Source organism: Fukomys damarensis, unplaced genomic scaffold, assembly GCF_012274545.1.
Source record: "Fukomys damarensis isolate Sample0158 unplaced genomic scaffold, DMR_v1.0_HiC HiC_scaffold_4, whole genome shotgun sequence".
NCBI classification, from domain to species: domain Eukaryota; kingdom Metazoa; phylum Chordata; class Mammalia; order Rodentia; family Bathyergidae; genus Fukomys; species Fukomys damarensis.
In genome coordinates this window covers 20,004,613-20,020,303 of record NW_022900916.1, presented here as the reverse complement: position 1 = coordinate 20,020,303, position 15,691 = coordinate 20,004,613, and the positions used below count along the sequence as shown (strand labels likewise).

Genomic DNA, 15,691 nt, shown 5'->3' with positions numbered 1-15,691 from the left:
TGATTGAAAATGTACATAACTCAGATATTTTGTCTCATCATGTTCACATACATTAAGGAAATTAAAATATATTTTGTACTAATCTGTGAGATTCCATCACATTTTTAAATAAAATATTAAAATGTGTATATGCAAAAAATAAAATAAAATAAAATTAAATTAAATTAAAAAAGCTTGGGCCGGGGATTTAGCTCAGTGGTGCTGCCACCTGCCTTGCAAGCACAAGGTCCAGAGTTCAATCCCTGGTACCAAAAAAAAAAAAAAAAAAAAAAAAATGTGTATATGCACTTCTGATGTTATATTTAAGTAACAGAGTAGCAGTGGCATTTTTTCCTTTAAATTTTTTAAGGACAGTAAAGGTGGTAGGGTGATTATTTGTCTTTTTTGGTAAAGAAAGTCATTGTTAAAAAAACAATTTTTAAAGGTAAACAAACTGTCATTTTCTTTTTCTTGATATCAGCTTAAAAGCAGTTTGATCCATTATTTAAGACACACTGATAAAATATACATAAAGTCCAAATTATTTATGTGCATATATAAGGAATGGACTACTCTTAGATGAAACATTGACAGTATTTTACAAATGATTTTGTTCATTATGTCTGTACAATGCACCATTCTTTTCATTCATTACAATACTTTGCCCCCAAAATTTCTATCTTCAACCTTAAAACTCCTCAAATATGACTAAAACAAATGTTCCACTGTTTTAAAGAGTGAAATTTATAAAGTCAATATAATACTACATCATAAAGGGTTATAGCTCTTAAGACATTTTATAGAAAATTTATACACACTGAAATGAATTCTTTAATTAAAAAGCTAGACATAAACCTGCTTCTTTTCACTGTAATTTAATAAACTTCATTGCATTTAACAAAAGATTTTTCACACGGCAGCATTCAACTACCATTGTGAAGATTTCAGTAAAGATAGTGATATATCTCTTCTGAAAACACTGCTGAAATTCAAGTGCTAGTCTTAATAACTAAGAAGTAATTTAGAAAGACATTTTACTTTGGACTTTTTAACATAAGGCACATAGCAATATTTAAAGCATGGCAGCAACTAATTACATAATAATTATCCTATTAATATTTGCCCTTTACCTGAAGACAGTGGGTGAGTAGTGCAGCAAAACGTGCCTGAATTAATAGAAATGATTGAATTTAGAAAATACAAGTAATATTTGTGTGCAGGTTATTAATTTTAAAAAGAAAAGAATATTTTATATAAAATATACATCCTACAGCATCACACATAGGAAAAATGTGAGGCACTTAGATTAACAGTGCAGGAGGAAAGCGTTTGTATCTTTTTATAAAAACACCAAACCACTTAACAGGTGAGACAAAAGCAGAATCTAAAAAATATAGGAGGATAAGTTAGTCTTTTTTCACTTTGTATTTAGTACACTGATGAAAGTCCCTAAGTTCAAAATTTAAAGTATTTCATTTTTATTCTGACAAATAATGCACACAAATAAAGTTTTCTGGTTCCAAAGGGTCTTAGAGTTCTCCTGCATAAGTTTTGCATATTCTGTGGAACCCAGAGGATGTGAAATGCAGATGATCTCACTTCTGGGGCAGCACATTTTCTGTTTTAACAAGGATGTTACGTGTAATGTTGAATTTTATAAAAGCAAAGGTTATAATTTGATTTGGAATAACAACATGCATCATTGCCTCTGTGTGAACTTGCTGATGTCCAACAGTGACAGGTTTTTTATTCTGTGATTCTTTAAAAACTAGTAAAAAATTAAGGTGAAAATCGGGTTTGGAATTATAGGAATCCACTGGGTGTCAAGTCAGGGAAAGGCCTGGTTTCTGCTGGATGATGAAGTGGCTGAAGATGTGTGGCAGTCTGAGTGTTACATATGTTATTTAATTCAGCAGGGTACATGTCACTTAAAACTCCTCCATTCTGAAACTGAAAGCAAAAACAGCAATACAATTAATTAGGATAGATCTCCCAAATGTTTTAAGCCATTAAATCACATATATAATATATTTTTATAAAATCATAATCCTGCATATCGCTAAAATTCAAATTTCCAGTTGAACTGCAATTTTTTCATTAAAGGCATACAGAGAACATACTATGTATTAGTTGCATTTATCACCTTTTGGCTTGTCCATTAATTTGAGAAAAACTTTTGAAGATGGTATAGATGAGTAATACTACCCAACTCACTTCACGTTGTCTTTGGGTCATACAGGTATCAATGGATCAAAGAGAACCAGTCAGAGATCCTATTAAACATTCTCTGAATAAACAGGTTTGCCATGCCCAAGTTCATGTCTATCAATCACCTGGTATCAGTGAATTGATTATATTCAAGATTATTACACTAGATTGCAGAGGACAAAGGAGTCTTCCAAAAAATTACTAGTTTTGATTTCCTAAAGGTTTATGGATATTCCTAAAATATTACATCATGATTTCTTTAAGCAATTCTTATTTGTAATATGATTTTAATTAATGAATACCACTAAAAACATCTTCCCAGTTAAGAAACAATTACCAAAAGAAAATGATCTTTCTTGCCTCCTCCTCTGAAACTAGCCTGGTTTTTGGAACAGCTACCAACAAAACAAAACAAAACATAAAAAAAGAAAACCTAGAGAGAAAAAAAAAGTAAAGAAAGGAAGGATAAAAGACGGAGAGGACATAGAGATCATAGTTCTGTAGAGTTTTACAGATTATAGAATCTTTACATTGCAGTAGTCAAAATTGTAGAAACTTTCAGATTAAAATCATACTTGTTCTTTCAAACAAAATCTACTTTTCTAAAGGCTATGTAACATTAGGCATTAGTAATCAAAAGACTGATTACTTTGAAGTCCTCCCAAACACATATTCAATCTACAGAAGTCACACCTGAATCTTAATGAGTGGCAACCCTGTCAGGTCTCCAAACAGAAAATAAAATCTCATCCATCCAGATAATGGTGGTGTTTAAATGAATCTTTCAACACTCAAAAACACAATGTGTATTGGTTATTCTCTTTAAATATATTGTATAGAGTAGTGTTGTCCAACGGAAATACAATGTGAGCCGCATTCAGAACTGTACTTTTTCTAAGAGCCACATTCAAAAGAAATAAGGTTAAATTAATTTTAATAATATATTTTATTTAATCTAATAAAGTAAAAGTTATATCAACACAAAATAAAAAGATGAGATTGTATGACATTTTTTTCAAGTTGTCTTTAAAATTTGGTATTATTTTACATTTACAACAAATCTTGATTTGGACTAGTCATATTTCAAGTGCTCAAGATAGAATATAAAACATATATTATGTATATGTCACATATCACAAGTGGCTATCCTGAGGGAATATGTAGGTCTACAGAATTATTTTTATATTCAGTGCAGTAATATTGTAATTCAATTTTAAAAAGTATTTTTTAAAGGGCTGGGAATGTAGCTCAGCAGCACAGCTGGCAGGTGCAAAGTCCTGAGTTTGATTCCCAGTACCAAAAAGCTTTTTAATGATGTAATAATTGTTCATACTTACACGAACATTATATAAATGTGACATATACGCACATATATAATTTGTAATCAGGACAATTAGCACATCTGTCACCTCTAACATTTATCATTTCTTTGAGGACACGTATGAAGTATACATTAAATCATCAATAACTACAGTCACCACACTGTGCTGCACAACACCAGAACTTAATCATCTCATCGATTTATTTGTACCCAATAACTGAACTCTTTTTATCATCCCATGCCTGCTTCTGGTAACCCTACTGAACTCCTTACTTCTATGAAACCTGAATTTTTAGCATCTGAATATAACTGAGTTTGTGTGCTGTCTTTCTCTGCTTAACTTATTTCATTTAACATAATGTCCTACAGTTTCATTCATGTTGCACAAATGGCAGGATCTCATCCTTTTTATGACTGAATAGTATTCCATTGTGGATACACACACACACACACACACACACACACACACAGTTTTCTGTATTCCAAATGTTAAATTTCAATATAATTTAAGGATGTCAGGAACGAGAATGAAAAAAATCTTTCTTGTTACTTTCTATAAGCTCATATATAATCAGACAAACCAAATGTCTGAAAAAAGCCAGAATTATGAATAAAGATTCAAGACACATTTTTCAATTACTATACTGTACCCCAGTACACATAGAAAGAGGTCAGTAAAGTTTTGCATAGATAAGATATTCTTCTAAACTAAATTTAAATATACTAAAAATGAACTAAATATTTTCTAAAGGAAAGGCATAAATGCATTGCTGGCTTCACTGTCTCTAGAATATGCTAGAGAATTTTTTGTAATGCTGATTTAGTGGTCATTTAGTGGAATTTCTTGAGGTGCTCCTTAAACATGAAATATTCTTGGGTGGCAATAGATATCATCTATTATCACAGTGCAAACCTTATTTTAAAAAATATAACATATTTAAAGAGTACTTGCTTGTAAAAGGATTCTGCCGACATAGTTAAATAAAAACATCAAACCTGACTTCTGTGACACAAAGTCACTTTTTGAGAACTTCAGAAGCAAACAAACAATCTCCACCAGGATTCCAGGGATAATCAAGGACAGTAGTGGTGAACCTATGGCACATGTGTTACTGTGTTTTTCTTTAAGACAAAAAATGTTAATGTTGAGTTTTTTCTAAATTGTAACCTCAGCATTCAGGTTTAATTGCAGTGCTGGAACTTTGTGATAAATACTTGGATTTTGAGTTGCAGTTTGGCACCTGGTCTCTTACAGGTTTGCTGTCATGGATCTAGGACAAAGATACACTTACTTTTGATTGAACCCTATTTCAAATATGTATGAAAAAATTGAGTTTTGCAGAAATAATTTTTTAAAAATTCAAAAATTTTAAAGCTTGAATTTAAAAAATACCATAACAATTTTTAAATAATCAAAAAAGATTAAGTGAAAGTCTTCTAAACACACTTTTAATTAATTCCACCTGAAAATTTTGGGCATCTTATATTAAGGACATATTCCTGTTCCTTTGGCGCTTGATTTCTTTCTCCTTGATAATTCAGGGAAATAAATAACTAAGATACTGAAAAAAGTGTATGGTTACAAAACAGTTGTCAGTGGTATAATTGGCAATGCTATCTCCATAAACACCACAGATAATAAAATCAGTCACTGAATCAAACATTTTATAACTCATGTCTATTTGTTTATAAGGTAAAAAGAACCACTGAAAGGGTTCATTCAGCTCTATATGCTTACCTTGTTTAAAAACACCTGTGGACCTGGAATTGCTGGACTGTACTGCATCTGATCCACATGGGTGTGCTGAGCTTCTGCTTGGCATGGGTATGTTGACATGGCCCCAGCATAACATGTCTGAGGAGTTACTGTGGTGGGCTGTGGATTTATTCCCTGTCTTTGGTTTTCAGGAACTTGTAAACAAGTGACAAAATCTTCTAAATTAGAAGTTGGAGGGTATAGGGATGGTTCAAAATTCCCTATGGGAAACTCCAACTGTGTACATTTGGAATGCTGGGGTAAGACAGACTGATCACAGGGAACAAAGTTCTGTGTGTAAGGCATGGTGTCCAGCTCAGGTTTGCAGGGAAACTCTGGATTCTCTCCATGTAAGTCTGAAAACACATTATACTGTTGCAGGTCTTGCTGAGGACAACTGAAAGGCAGAGATGGGTTAGCGCTCCAATTCCTAAGCATGCCATTAACTTGCATATGTTTCATTCTCTGACACAGTTGTTGCTGCAGTTCCATTACTGTTTGCTTTTCATGGTGCTGAAGCTGCTGCTGTTCTAACTCTATCTGTTCTTGTACCATACAGCTTGAATTTAGGGTCACAGCCTGTTGCTGCTGGTACTCTGAATTCAGGAATGAAGACTTATTTAAAGAATCCTGGACATATGTCAATATTTCATCCCTTATGTCTATGTCTCTGAAGTCAACCTCACCAGACACATCAGTCCTGAAAAATTCCTCATTCTGCATGTGTTTAATATCTTCAAAATCAATGCCTAGGTTTTTCATAATGCTGTACAATTCACTATTTTTATTATCTGGAAAGGGCCCTGCATGACCTCCAGAGAACACTGGGTTCATCTCCTGAGATTGTCCAATTTGTCTATGTTTGGGGATATTATCATTGCCCGTCGGTACAATATTGTCTTGCCAGTTACCGCATTCAATCATAGAATCGTCAAAAGAATTTGTTTCAAAAGGTACAGTATTTGAAGCAGGGCAGTGATAAATAGACTCATCTTGTTGCATTATGGCAGCCAAGAGGGAACTGGGGTGAAGAGAATCTTTATTTTCAGTCGATTTGGTAGCAGAGACTTGTCCACTAGTGCTGCTTTTAGTACGTATCGGTAAGGGATCCATCATAGGAGGAAAAGGGTTGCTGGTCTCGTACAACACAGCTTCTCCAGTGGTAAACATAAAAGGCAATGTCATATTGCGTTTTTGTAAATGCTCCCTTCCTTCTTCATCTCTAAAATTTTGGACAAAATTTCATATATTAGGAAGAGTTGTACTGTAAACACTTTAAACAAGATATTAAATAAAAAGAAAATTAGCAATTAAAATATACTGTAATTAAATCCAACAGCAGGGAATGTGGACCTTATTTTGGCCTAAATTATTCTCATGACTAGAGCTAGAAAATATAGACAGTACATTTAAATGATTTATATTTTTTGACAATTTAATATGGTAGTTTAAGAATGAATTTAACTATATTCCTATCCTCATATTCTATAGAAAAAATAAATTTGTATGTTTTCTAAATATAAAAACAAACTATAATAATTTAGGACTTTGACTAGAAGGGGCATGTACAAATAAAACATTAAAACGAAGCTCTAAAGAGAAAGAATGGCATAATTGGCAATATGAAGATTAAAACTATATTTTTGCAAAATAACTCAAAAATCAAGTTAAGGTATGGAGAAAATGATATATATGTTTCTAATTTAGCATATATAAGCAAAAATTATATATATATTATTATATATACTTTAACATGTAAATACAAAATTTCCTATCACAGGCAACGAGCTCCAATACATTACAAGAGAGGAATAAAGGTAAACAGCTAGGTGAAAAGGCAAATGATATTAACTGGAAATTCAGAAAAAATGTTTTAGAAGGATATAAAAAGGTACTCTGCCTCATCAGTAATTAGAAAATGAAAACAACTACTAAAACTTCTTAGTAACTGATAAAACACACATGTACTGAGAATTGTACAGATATGAACACAATGAATAAACCAGACTGCAGATACTGATATACAAAAAAGACCACAATCTTGAAGAACAGAACAACTATCTTTTACAGGAATATATGGGATTGTTTACCAACAGGGAACATATACTAAATCATAAAATAAGCCATCACATATTTCAAAGAAATACGAAATCCCCTTCAAAGGACTCACTCAAATCCACTCAGAAAATGTTCTCTGACTACAATGGAATTAAGCTGAAAGTCAATCACAAAACACAGAAAAATCCTCTGACATCAAAAAGTTCACTATATTTCTAAATAGCTCATGAATAAAGAAGAAAAATTAAAAATTAGAAAAAGTACTTTCAATTGAACAATAAAAAAAGACATAAGAATGAGGGCTCTAGTTAAAGTTATATAAAGGGAAAATGATCTATACATTCAAATACATAGTGAAGAAGAAAAAGCTAGAAAAAATAGCAAGTTATTTCCAAATAAAAGAAGGAAACAATAAAGAGAAGATATAAATGAAATGGAAAATGTGTACAATAAGAACCAATGAGCCAGAAGGTGGATCTTCAAAGAGATTAACAAACTGATGCTCTTGCATTACTGATTGAGGGAGAGGGCTCAAATTTGTGTGGGTACATAGAAATCCAAGTACCTGCACACGCAGATGCATGCATACTCATGCATTTATAAGGATGTATGTATACATTCATACACTCATCATGTTCATGCGTCCATACTGTATCAATCTTAATTCTCCCTCAAATGACCTATGGTTTCATATAATCCCACTCAAAATCCCAACAGATATTTAGGTGAGAACTGACAACTGATTTCTAAAATGCATATGGATATATAAAGGATAAAAAAGAGTTGGGTGATGTTGAAGGGGGACAACAAAAGCTACATAAACAAAATGAAATATACTCAAATATCAAAACTTATACTAAACATAGAGTAATTAGGGCCATATGGATGGCACAAAAATAAAGTACTAGACCAATGAAACCAGACCAAGAGAGTCTAGATATAGAACCAAGACAAAATCCTTTGATTGACAACCAGTGCAATAAACCATCTTTTCAATAAATGTCACTAGTCAATTTGCTATTAAAAAAAAATCAATCTTATTCCTTATTTTAGCCATATACAAAAGCAATTCTCTAGAGTGGCAGAAACTGCAAATATTTGACAAAGAGCTAATTCCCAGAATATATAAGAAAACTTTACTAATCCTGCTGTGTTTAGAGAGAGCACATTCTAAACAAAGCTTTGTTATGTTTTTCTTTTATCTTATAGATGGTGCTAACTTTTCATTCATAAACTCAGGACAAAATTTTGGAGTTTTCATTATTCTCTTTCTGCAGGTCAATATATTTAGTTCCTCAATACAGACTGTCCATTCTGTCTCAATATCTCTTACCCATCCTGTTAGTTCTATACATAAGTATTTTGTTATTTAAAGTTTTTATGTAAGAAGACTCATACACTACTTATCAAAGAACGAAAATAGGACACATTCCCAGTCTTCTTACGTCAGAGCTCGTTGAGTTGCAATGATATAATCCGGTCTTCCATTTTTATAGACTACACGTGCATTAGACTGCATCCAGGTCCACCGGTTGTGTTTCGCAAGAAGCCTGAAAACAGTCATGCCACTTTCTCCAGTCTTAATCACTAAAATAAAAACAATTAAGTTATCAAACTTAGAATCAATATATTTAAAAATTCTCTGAAACAAAGCCCTGTGACATTTTGATGGATATATTACATTTATCACCCTCCAAATATGATAATAAATATCTTGACAACTTTTAAAGGTATGGAAACAATTCTTTGGAATTTTTGTTCTTTTCACTTCTGGCAAAACACAATGTTACAATGTTAAAGGGAAGATCAGGTATCAGTGAGAGGATCTGGGTTAGCAGATGCAGTATAGAGACAGTATTAACTTGGTTGGGAGGAAGATTAAAAAAATTCTTTACTTTTAAATAGGGAATGTTTTCCCACACATTTGCAATGCTTTACAATTTTTAAATTTACACCTAAATTTGTGTGGCTTATGGATTAAGACTGATACTATGAAATCCTGAGCAAAACTTCTTGGACCCAAATGGTCATTTTAATAGTAATCAAACTACTACATTCCTGTGTAGCAGCAAAGCTACTATGATAAAAACAGCATGGCACTGCCAAGTAAATTAGACCTGAAGATCAATGGAACAGATTAGAAGATACAGAAACAACTCCAAACACACAGCTACCCTATCTTTGACACAGGGGCCAAAGACCTTCATTGGAAAAAAAGAGAGCCTTTTAGTAAGTGGTGCTGGAAAAATTGGCTTTCCACATGCTGAAGATTAAAATTAGGCCCACATCTTTCACCAAGCATGAAACTAAAATTAAAATAGGTCAAAGACCTAAATACTAAAACAAAAACACTAAATCTGCTGGAAGAGAGAATAGGTAGAACTCCTGAAGACTGAACAAATCCTTGATCACACAAGAACTAGGATCTCATCTTGTTAAAAAGCTTCTGCACAGCAAAAGAGAAAACCAATAGAGTTGAGACATCCCACAAAGTGGGAAAAAAATTTTCCAGCTATTCCTCAAAGGACTAATATCTAGAATATATAAAAACTCAAAAAAGTCAGACGCCCCAAATGTAAGACCCAATCCAAAAATGGGCATCTGAAATGAATAGACATTTCTCAGATGAAGAAGTATAAACAGCAAATAAATACATGAAAAATGTTCAACATCATTGCCTCATTTGAAAGATGCAAATTACAACAAGGTGGAGATTCTATCCCATTCCAAAGAATGGTCATTATCAAGAAATCAATGATAAACGCTGGCAGAGCTGTGTGGAAAAAGGAACCCTTCTCCACTATTGGTATAAGTGTAGACTAGTGCAATCACTGAGGAAATTAGTATGGAGATTCCTCAAACAAGTAGGACTAAAGGTTCTGTTTAACATAGCTATTCTTCTTGGCATATTTCCAAAAGATTTAAAAGCATCATACCACAACAATATGTGCACACCTATGTTGACAGGACAGTTTGTAATGGCTGAATCTTGGAAACAGCTCAAATACCCATCAATAAACAAATGGATAAACAAATGGATAAAGAAACTCAGCCATAAAGAAGGATAAACTTGAGACATCTAGGTAAATGGATGCACCTTGAGATCATACTCAAGTGAAATACATTGAACACACACATTTAAATATTGAATTGTTTCACTGCTGTGGGAAACTGAAAAGGTAAATAAGTATCAAAATAGATATTGTGAAATAGGAAGAAAATATTCAAACAGGAAAGGGAACTAGGGAGAGGAGAGGGGGGAAAGGAAGGAAGGGAAAAGAAAAGGGGAAGAGAAGGAAAAATATAAACAAAGCTTTTGTAAATAAGGAAGGAAAGAAGGGTTGAAGGGAGGAGAGAGGAAGGGAAAAAAAGAAGAATCAAGATAGATCCTGTACAGGTACAAATTCCCTATGATGAATGTGATCATTATGTATATCTAAAATGTACGAAGAAAATTAATTTTAAAAATAAGTCACTCTGATTATACAAAATAGTATGATATGAAGTAGATGTTTATCCAAATAGTTTCCTTAAACACTATACTTATGTAATAAGTTGAAACATGTATCAGATTTTATGGTATTTTGTCAGATACAGTCTATGCATAAAGTAAAACTTACTCCGGATATGGGATTCGGCACAATAAAGCATATCCCCAGCATGAACAAACTGATATCCAGATCCTCTTGTGCACAGTTCTGCTTCAGTATAACCTAAAACAATCTGCCCTCTGTTAAAAAAGTAAAATATGAATCAAAACTTAACATGTTATAAGATTAATTCATCAGTTTATGCTTTCTTCAATTTGACATTCAGAATTTCACATAGGGTGAAAACCCCACATAAAACTTTTAGCTTATTTTTTAGCTTGTTTCTTCATGAAAATTAGTATAGCTACAACAAATTTAACAGAATAAATTGTAAAGGTAAAATTGTATCTTTAGTGAAAGTCTAGAAGACATACACTCCAGTTCTGAGGAAGACAGGGCTCGTTATATTTACTTTCTGTATTTCCATATTAAAAAGGAGGAAAAAAGATTGATAAGCTTAGAAACTATGTAAGTTTTAGAAAGTTACTAAACTTCTAGGTCTAAATATTATTAATAATATTTGTACAAAATAAAATAATAATAAATGTTAACAATAGAATAAACCTGCAAGTATTGTTAAGAAATTTCAAAATAGTGTGATTTGTGCAGCTGGTGAAATTAACTTACTTTCACAGGATATAAAGAACATAAAATAACAGCTAATATGATAATAAATATTAGAACTTACACTACACACTGTACAGAATAAAATACACATTTGATGAAGTAAAAGTTAAAAAGTTTCACTTACTTGGCATCACAACCAATAGGTGTAAAATCCAGTTTGTGCTTGGTTCTAAAAATGAAATTTTTGGTTCGAATTTCAAGTATGGATGGTGACTGAAGTGGAGTAGCTATAGCAAACAGAGCCAGCTGAGGAGGGAGTATTGATCCATCTTTCCCTTTCTTGTTCTGTCCATGAAGATACTTTAACCTTCCTTGGAATTTCATTGCCTTAAAAATAAGTGTTCATTAAAATAAACGGTAAACAATACTTCCATGTAAAAAAAGTTTTCACAGTGACTATTTCCACGACACTTGACACTGTGTGTGTTTCTAAGGTGGAAAAATGCTACTTTACTCCTCTCTCCGAAGGAATCAAGTAAAGTGTGAAATATTCTACAGTGATTGGTAAGTGAACCACTCCTTGCTTCTGATATGTTAACAGGAGAACCTGGACTTGTAGGGGACCGCAATATTGATTATGCCCAAAGCAGGCTGTAAGCAGTGCAGGCTGTAAAGAGTTAACCCTTCAATTTGCTTGTTTTGAGGAGTCCCACATGCTGAGGTCAGAGTAACTCACACCCAAATTTCATTCCCACAATTAAAACTTTCTTGACTAGAAGGACAAGGATTTAATTATAACCACATATTTTGTCTATTCTGTTCCTAATTCGAGAGTGCATTCTCTTTTTCCTTTACAGGTCTTGCCTGCGTCAGTTTCCATAGAAACCACAGGACTGCATGTCCTTGCACATAGTCCAGACCTGGCAGGTGGCATGTAGCTTGCCTTTACACCAGCTGATCATCAAGAAAAATCAGTAGCTTGTACTGACTAGTGCCTTTGCTGATTAAGCAGCACTGGTTGTCCTGGCTCCCTGGTTTCTCTGTCTCTTCAGTTCTGTCTTTTAGAGTTCTTGTTTGTTTTGTTGTTGTTTTCAGCCTTGCATTATAGCACCAAGCAGGAGATAAGAGCCTACTGCACAGGTCTCTGATATGGACTGCTTTCTGTGCTTGCAATTACCCTATCGTTTTCAACTGCCACAGCTCCTTGCACACTAGGCCTTGATATGAGTGAATGAATGAATAGGGATGAACCTTAATTTTCAAACATGCACATGCAATAGTCCATAACTTATGGTAATCTCTCCTATAGGGACAAAATATAATTTTATTAAAAACACTAAGATGAATCTTTTTAAAATTTCATGAGAGTTCAGAGCTGTATTAAAGATAAAGAAATTTAGATGATAGAAGATTAGTTGACTGAAATAGTATCAAGCAGCCTAAGGAATGATTCTGATATCTGACATCTGACAGCAGCAAAGGTACACAACACAATTTGCCCTAGAAATTCCACCTCAGAAATACATGTTCACTAATTTTGAGCACCAGTACTAGGAAAAGTATCTTAAAACATAATTCTAACTCTGGGTCAGCAGAACTATCTCTAGAATTAAACTGAAATAAAAATAATTGCTTGGAAATGCTTAAGATTTGATATTCTACTTCAAATTTTCTATAATTCAAAAAAATAGGCCGCACGCTCTATACTCTCTTCTCCTGTACTTGGTGGGGTGAGTTGTTAAGGCTCCAATTTAGTGGAACAGACCAAGTCCACTCTGAGAATCCTGCCTAAGTGCTCCCTGACTCATCCTATGCAGGCATTCAGGAAACAGTGTCTCATCTCAGAATGATTCCTTTTTTATACTGCAGTTATTCCAGACATGTGGAAAAGGCCGTACTTTTCCTATCTCATAGGCATTAAACCCCAAGATGGTAAGCATTCTCTTACTAATGAAGGTCTATATAATTCTCTACTTTAGCCAAAAAATAGTCCTAAAAACAGGTGGACTATTTGTATCTATTTATGATACAAGGCTCCATGTTACTTTCACCCAGTTTTTATTACTGCATCTTAAAGGCAAGGGTTTTCTGAGTTATGGAAGATATTAAAAATCTAAAGTAATATTATTCAGTATATTTTAAAAACTGAACTCAAATTTAACCAAAGAAAACGGGCTTCCGTAAACTTCTCTGTTTGCTTTCTATGCCTTAATAGTACAAGTCAGGATTACAAGATTTTGTACCTTACCAGAAAGCCAGATGAATTATCCAGTAAACACCTTAGTCGGCATATAAAGCACCTCTCCATAAAAGAAGAGTTTTCTGGAGGAAGCTGGTCTGGGGTATAAGACACTCCTGGCTGTGAGAAACCATGAGGTTCTGGAGAAACAAGAGCAACACAAACTATACATCCCATTTTGCTCTAAAGTTAAGTGTTTGAATAGTTACAAAATTGTTTTAATTTAAAAACTAGAGTCTATACTGTGAATTAGGAAATCATTTAAAAATTATTTAGAAACCAAAAACATTACTGGATAACTTTTATCACAGAGGACTTCATTTTTGTTTGTATTTTTATTGAGCTATCACTGTCAACAACTTCCATATTTTTCTTTTCGTTGTGTTAACACTTTCACAGATTTCTGAAAATACTGCTTGCATTGAGAAATGCTTTTATATTTGCTTGTTAGTTTACTTTTTTATTTGATGCATTTTAATGAAAGCAATTTACAAGCATTCAAGTTTCTATTTTATACATTTTACCTATCTTTCATGATGGTACCCATTATTTTTATAAAATATATTACCCTGTATAGCAACAATCTTTTTCTTTAATTCCTCCATGGCTGTCATTTACCAAATATTCCTTGTATCATTAGAATCTTGTGACCTGGCTCTGGCCCACAGTTACAAACTCACATCTTGTACTATTTCTCCACCTTCAGCATGGAGTTCTATGCTCTAAAGATGCCCCTGTTCCTTTTGCAGAAGCATATTGAAAAAATCACCAACACTGTGTTTGGGTGAACATTCTTACCCTGAACTGCTTGTCCAGAGTCTGTATCTTGTGAGGGGTTGAATGCCCAATGGAGCTGACGCTGAAATTCAGCTCGATCTTCGGTATGGATAAGTTCATACACACTTTGATGTATGACATCAGACTAAAGAAAAATGAAGCAAGAGAATAAAAAAAGCATTGATTAAAAAACTATAGGGCTTACTAAAATAGCTTTAAAACTGATCTAGATTAGTGGGTGCTTGTTAATGGTGGTGAATGTAAAGTGAATGAGTGTCAAAGCTCCCATTATACAAAATAGGAAAAGCTACACAGAGAAAATAGCAGTATAACTGATAAACCCAAGGTTACCTGCTGTCACTTCCCACGTGAATGCTGCTGCTCAATAGGTGACCTCCACATTCCTTCATTCATTAAATGTGCTATATTAACATCTGCTTATGCTCCTTATCCATTTATTCACCTTTTAAATCCTACCTCTTCCATGAATACCTCCACACTCAGTCCACCTTCTTCTAACTTCTCTACCCTTAATAGTATTCATCTTGCATTTCCTTTACTGTGCCTTAAATGAGTTATTTGTATTGACTATAAGCAGACTCTGTAGAGTAAGGGATCAGCTCTTTACCATAAGAGAATATCCTCTCCCCTCATGCCTTTCAGGATTTACATTTCTCTCTCTCTTTCTCCCTCTTCCTCTTTCTTTCCCTCCCTCCCTCTCTCTCTTGTATATACATGCACATTTAGAAAAAAGTTTCATGAAACACCTTTTGTATGATATTGTGCATTCTATATTATTTCATTCAATGCTAAGCAATTAAAAGGAAGTTTGAGGTGATCCACTATATCGACTGCATTATTACCCACTAGTGAGTCACAAATGCAGCATTAAAAATGGTGTCTTACTATGCTACCATGTCAGACATGAAAGTTTGCTTAAAGAATATCCAGGCTATGCATATATATAAGAAAAAAATGGAACATGGCGAATCTCTTAGATTTTCTTAACTGATATAAATAATAACATCAAATCATAATTAATATAGTTATGTAATTCACTGAGTTTCAAACAGGCTTTTCTATGGACACTAATTTATTTCTTTTAAAATCAAATATAACCAAAATTAGGCTTGGTGGAAGTAGCCAGATTTCAGTACTCTAGTAATAGTTCTCCTTAGGACCTTAATCTTTTAGCA

The 15,691-nt window shown here is 33.3% G+C and overlaps 1 protein-coding gene across 1 annotated transcript in view; it reads right to left on the bottom strand.

The window, feature by feature from the left end:
• Positions 1-256: 256 nt before the first annotated feature.
• The window catches only part of Ahr (aryl hydrocarbon receptor), a 45,641-nt gene continuing 30,206 nt past the window's right edge, over positions 257-15,691 (bottom strand). Inside the window, exons 6-12 of the mRNA XM_010643392.3 lie at positions 14,517-14,640; positions 13,728-13,858; positions 11,664-11,866; positions 10,943-11,052; positions 8,768-8,909; positions 5,247-6,486; positions 257-1,929 (exon numbers count right to left, since the gene is read on the bottom strand). Coding sequence (XP_010641694.1) covers positions 1,783-1,929; positions 5,247-6,486; positions 8,768-8,909; positions 10,943-11,052; positions 11,664-11,866; positions 13,728-13,858; positions 14,517-14,640 — 2,097 coding nt within the window. The 3' untranslated portion in view covers positions 257-1,782. The remainder of the gene's footprint in view (positions 1,930-5,246; positions 6,487-8,767; positions 8,910-10,942; positions 11,053-11,663; positions 11,867-13,727; positions 13,859-14,516; positions 14,641-15,691) is intronic.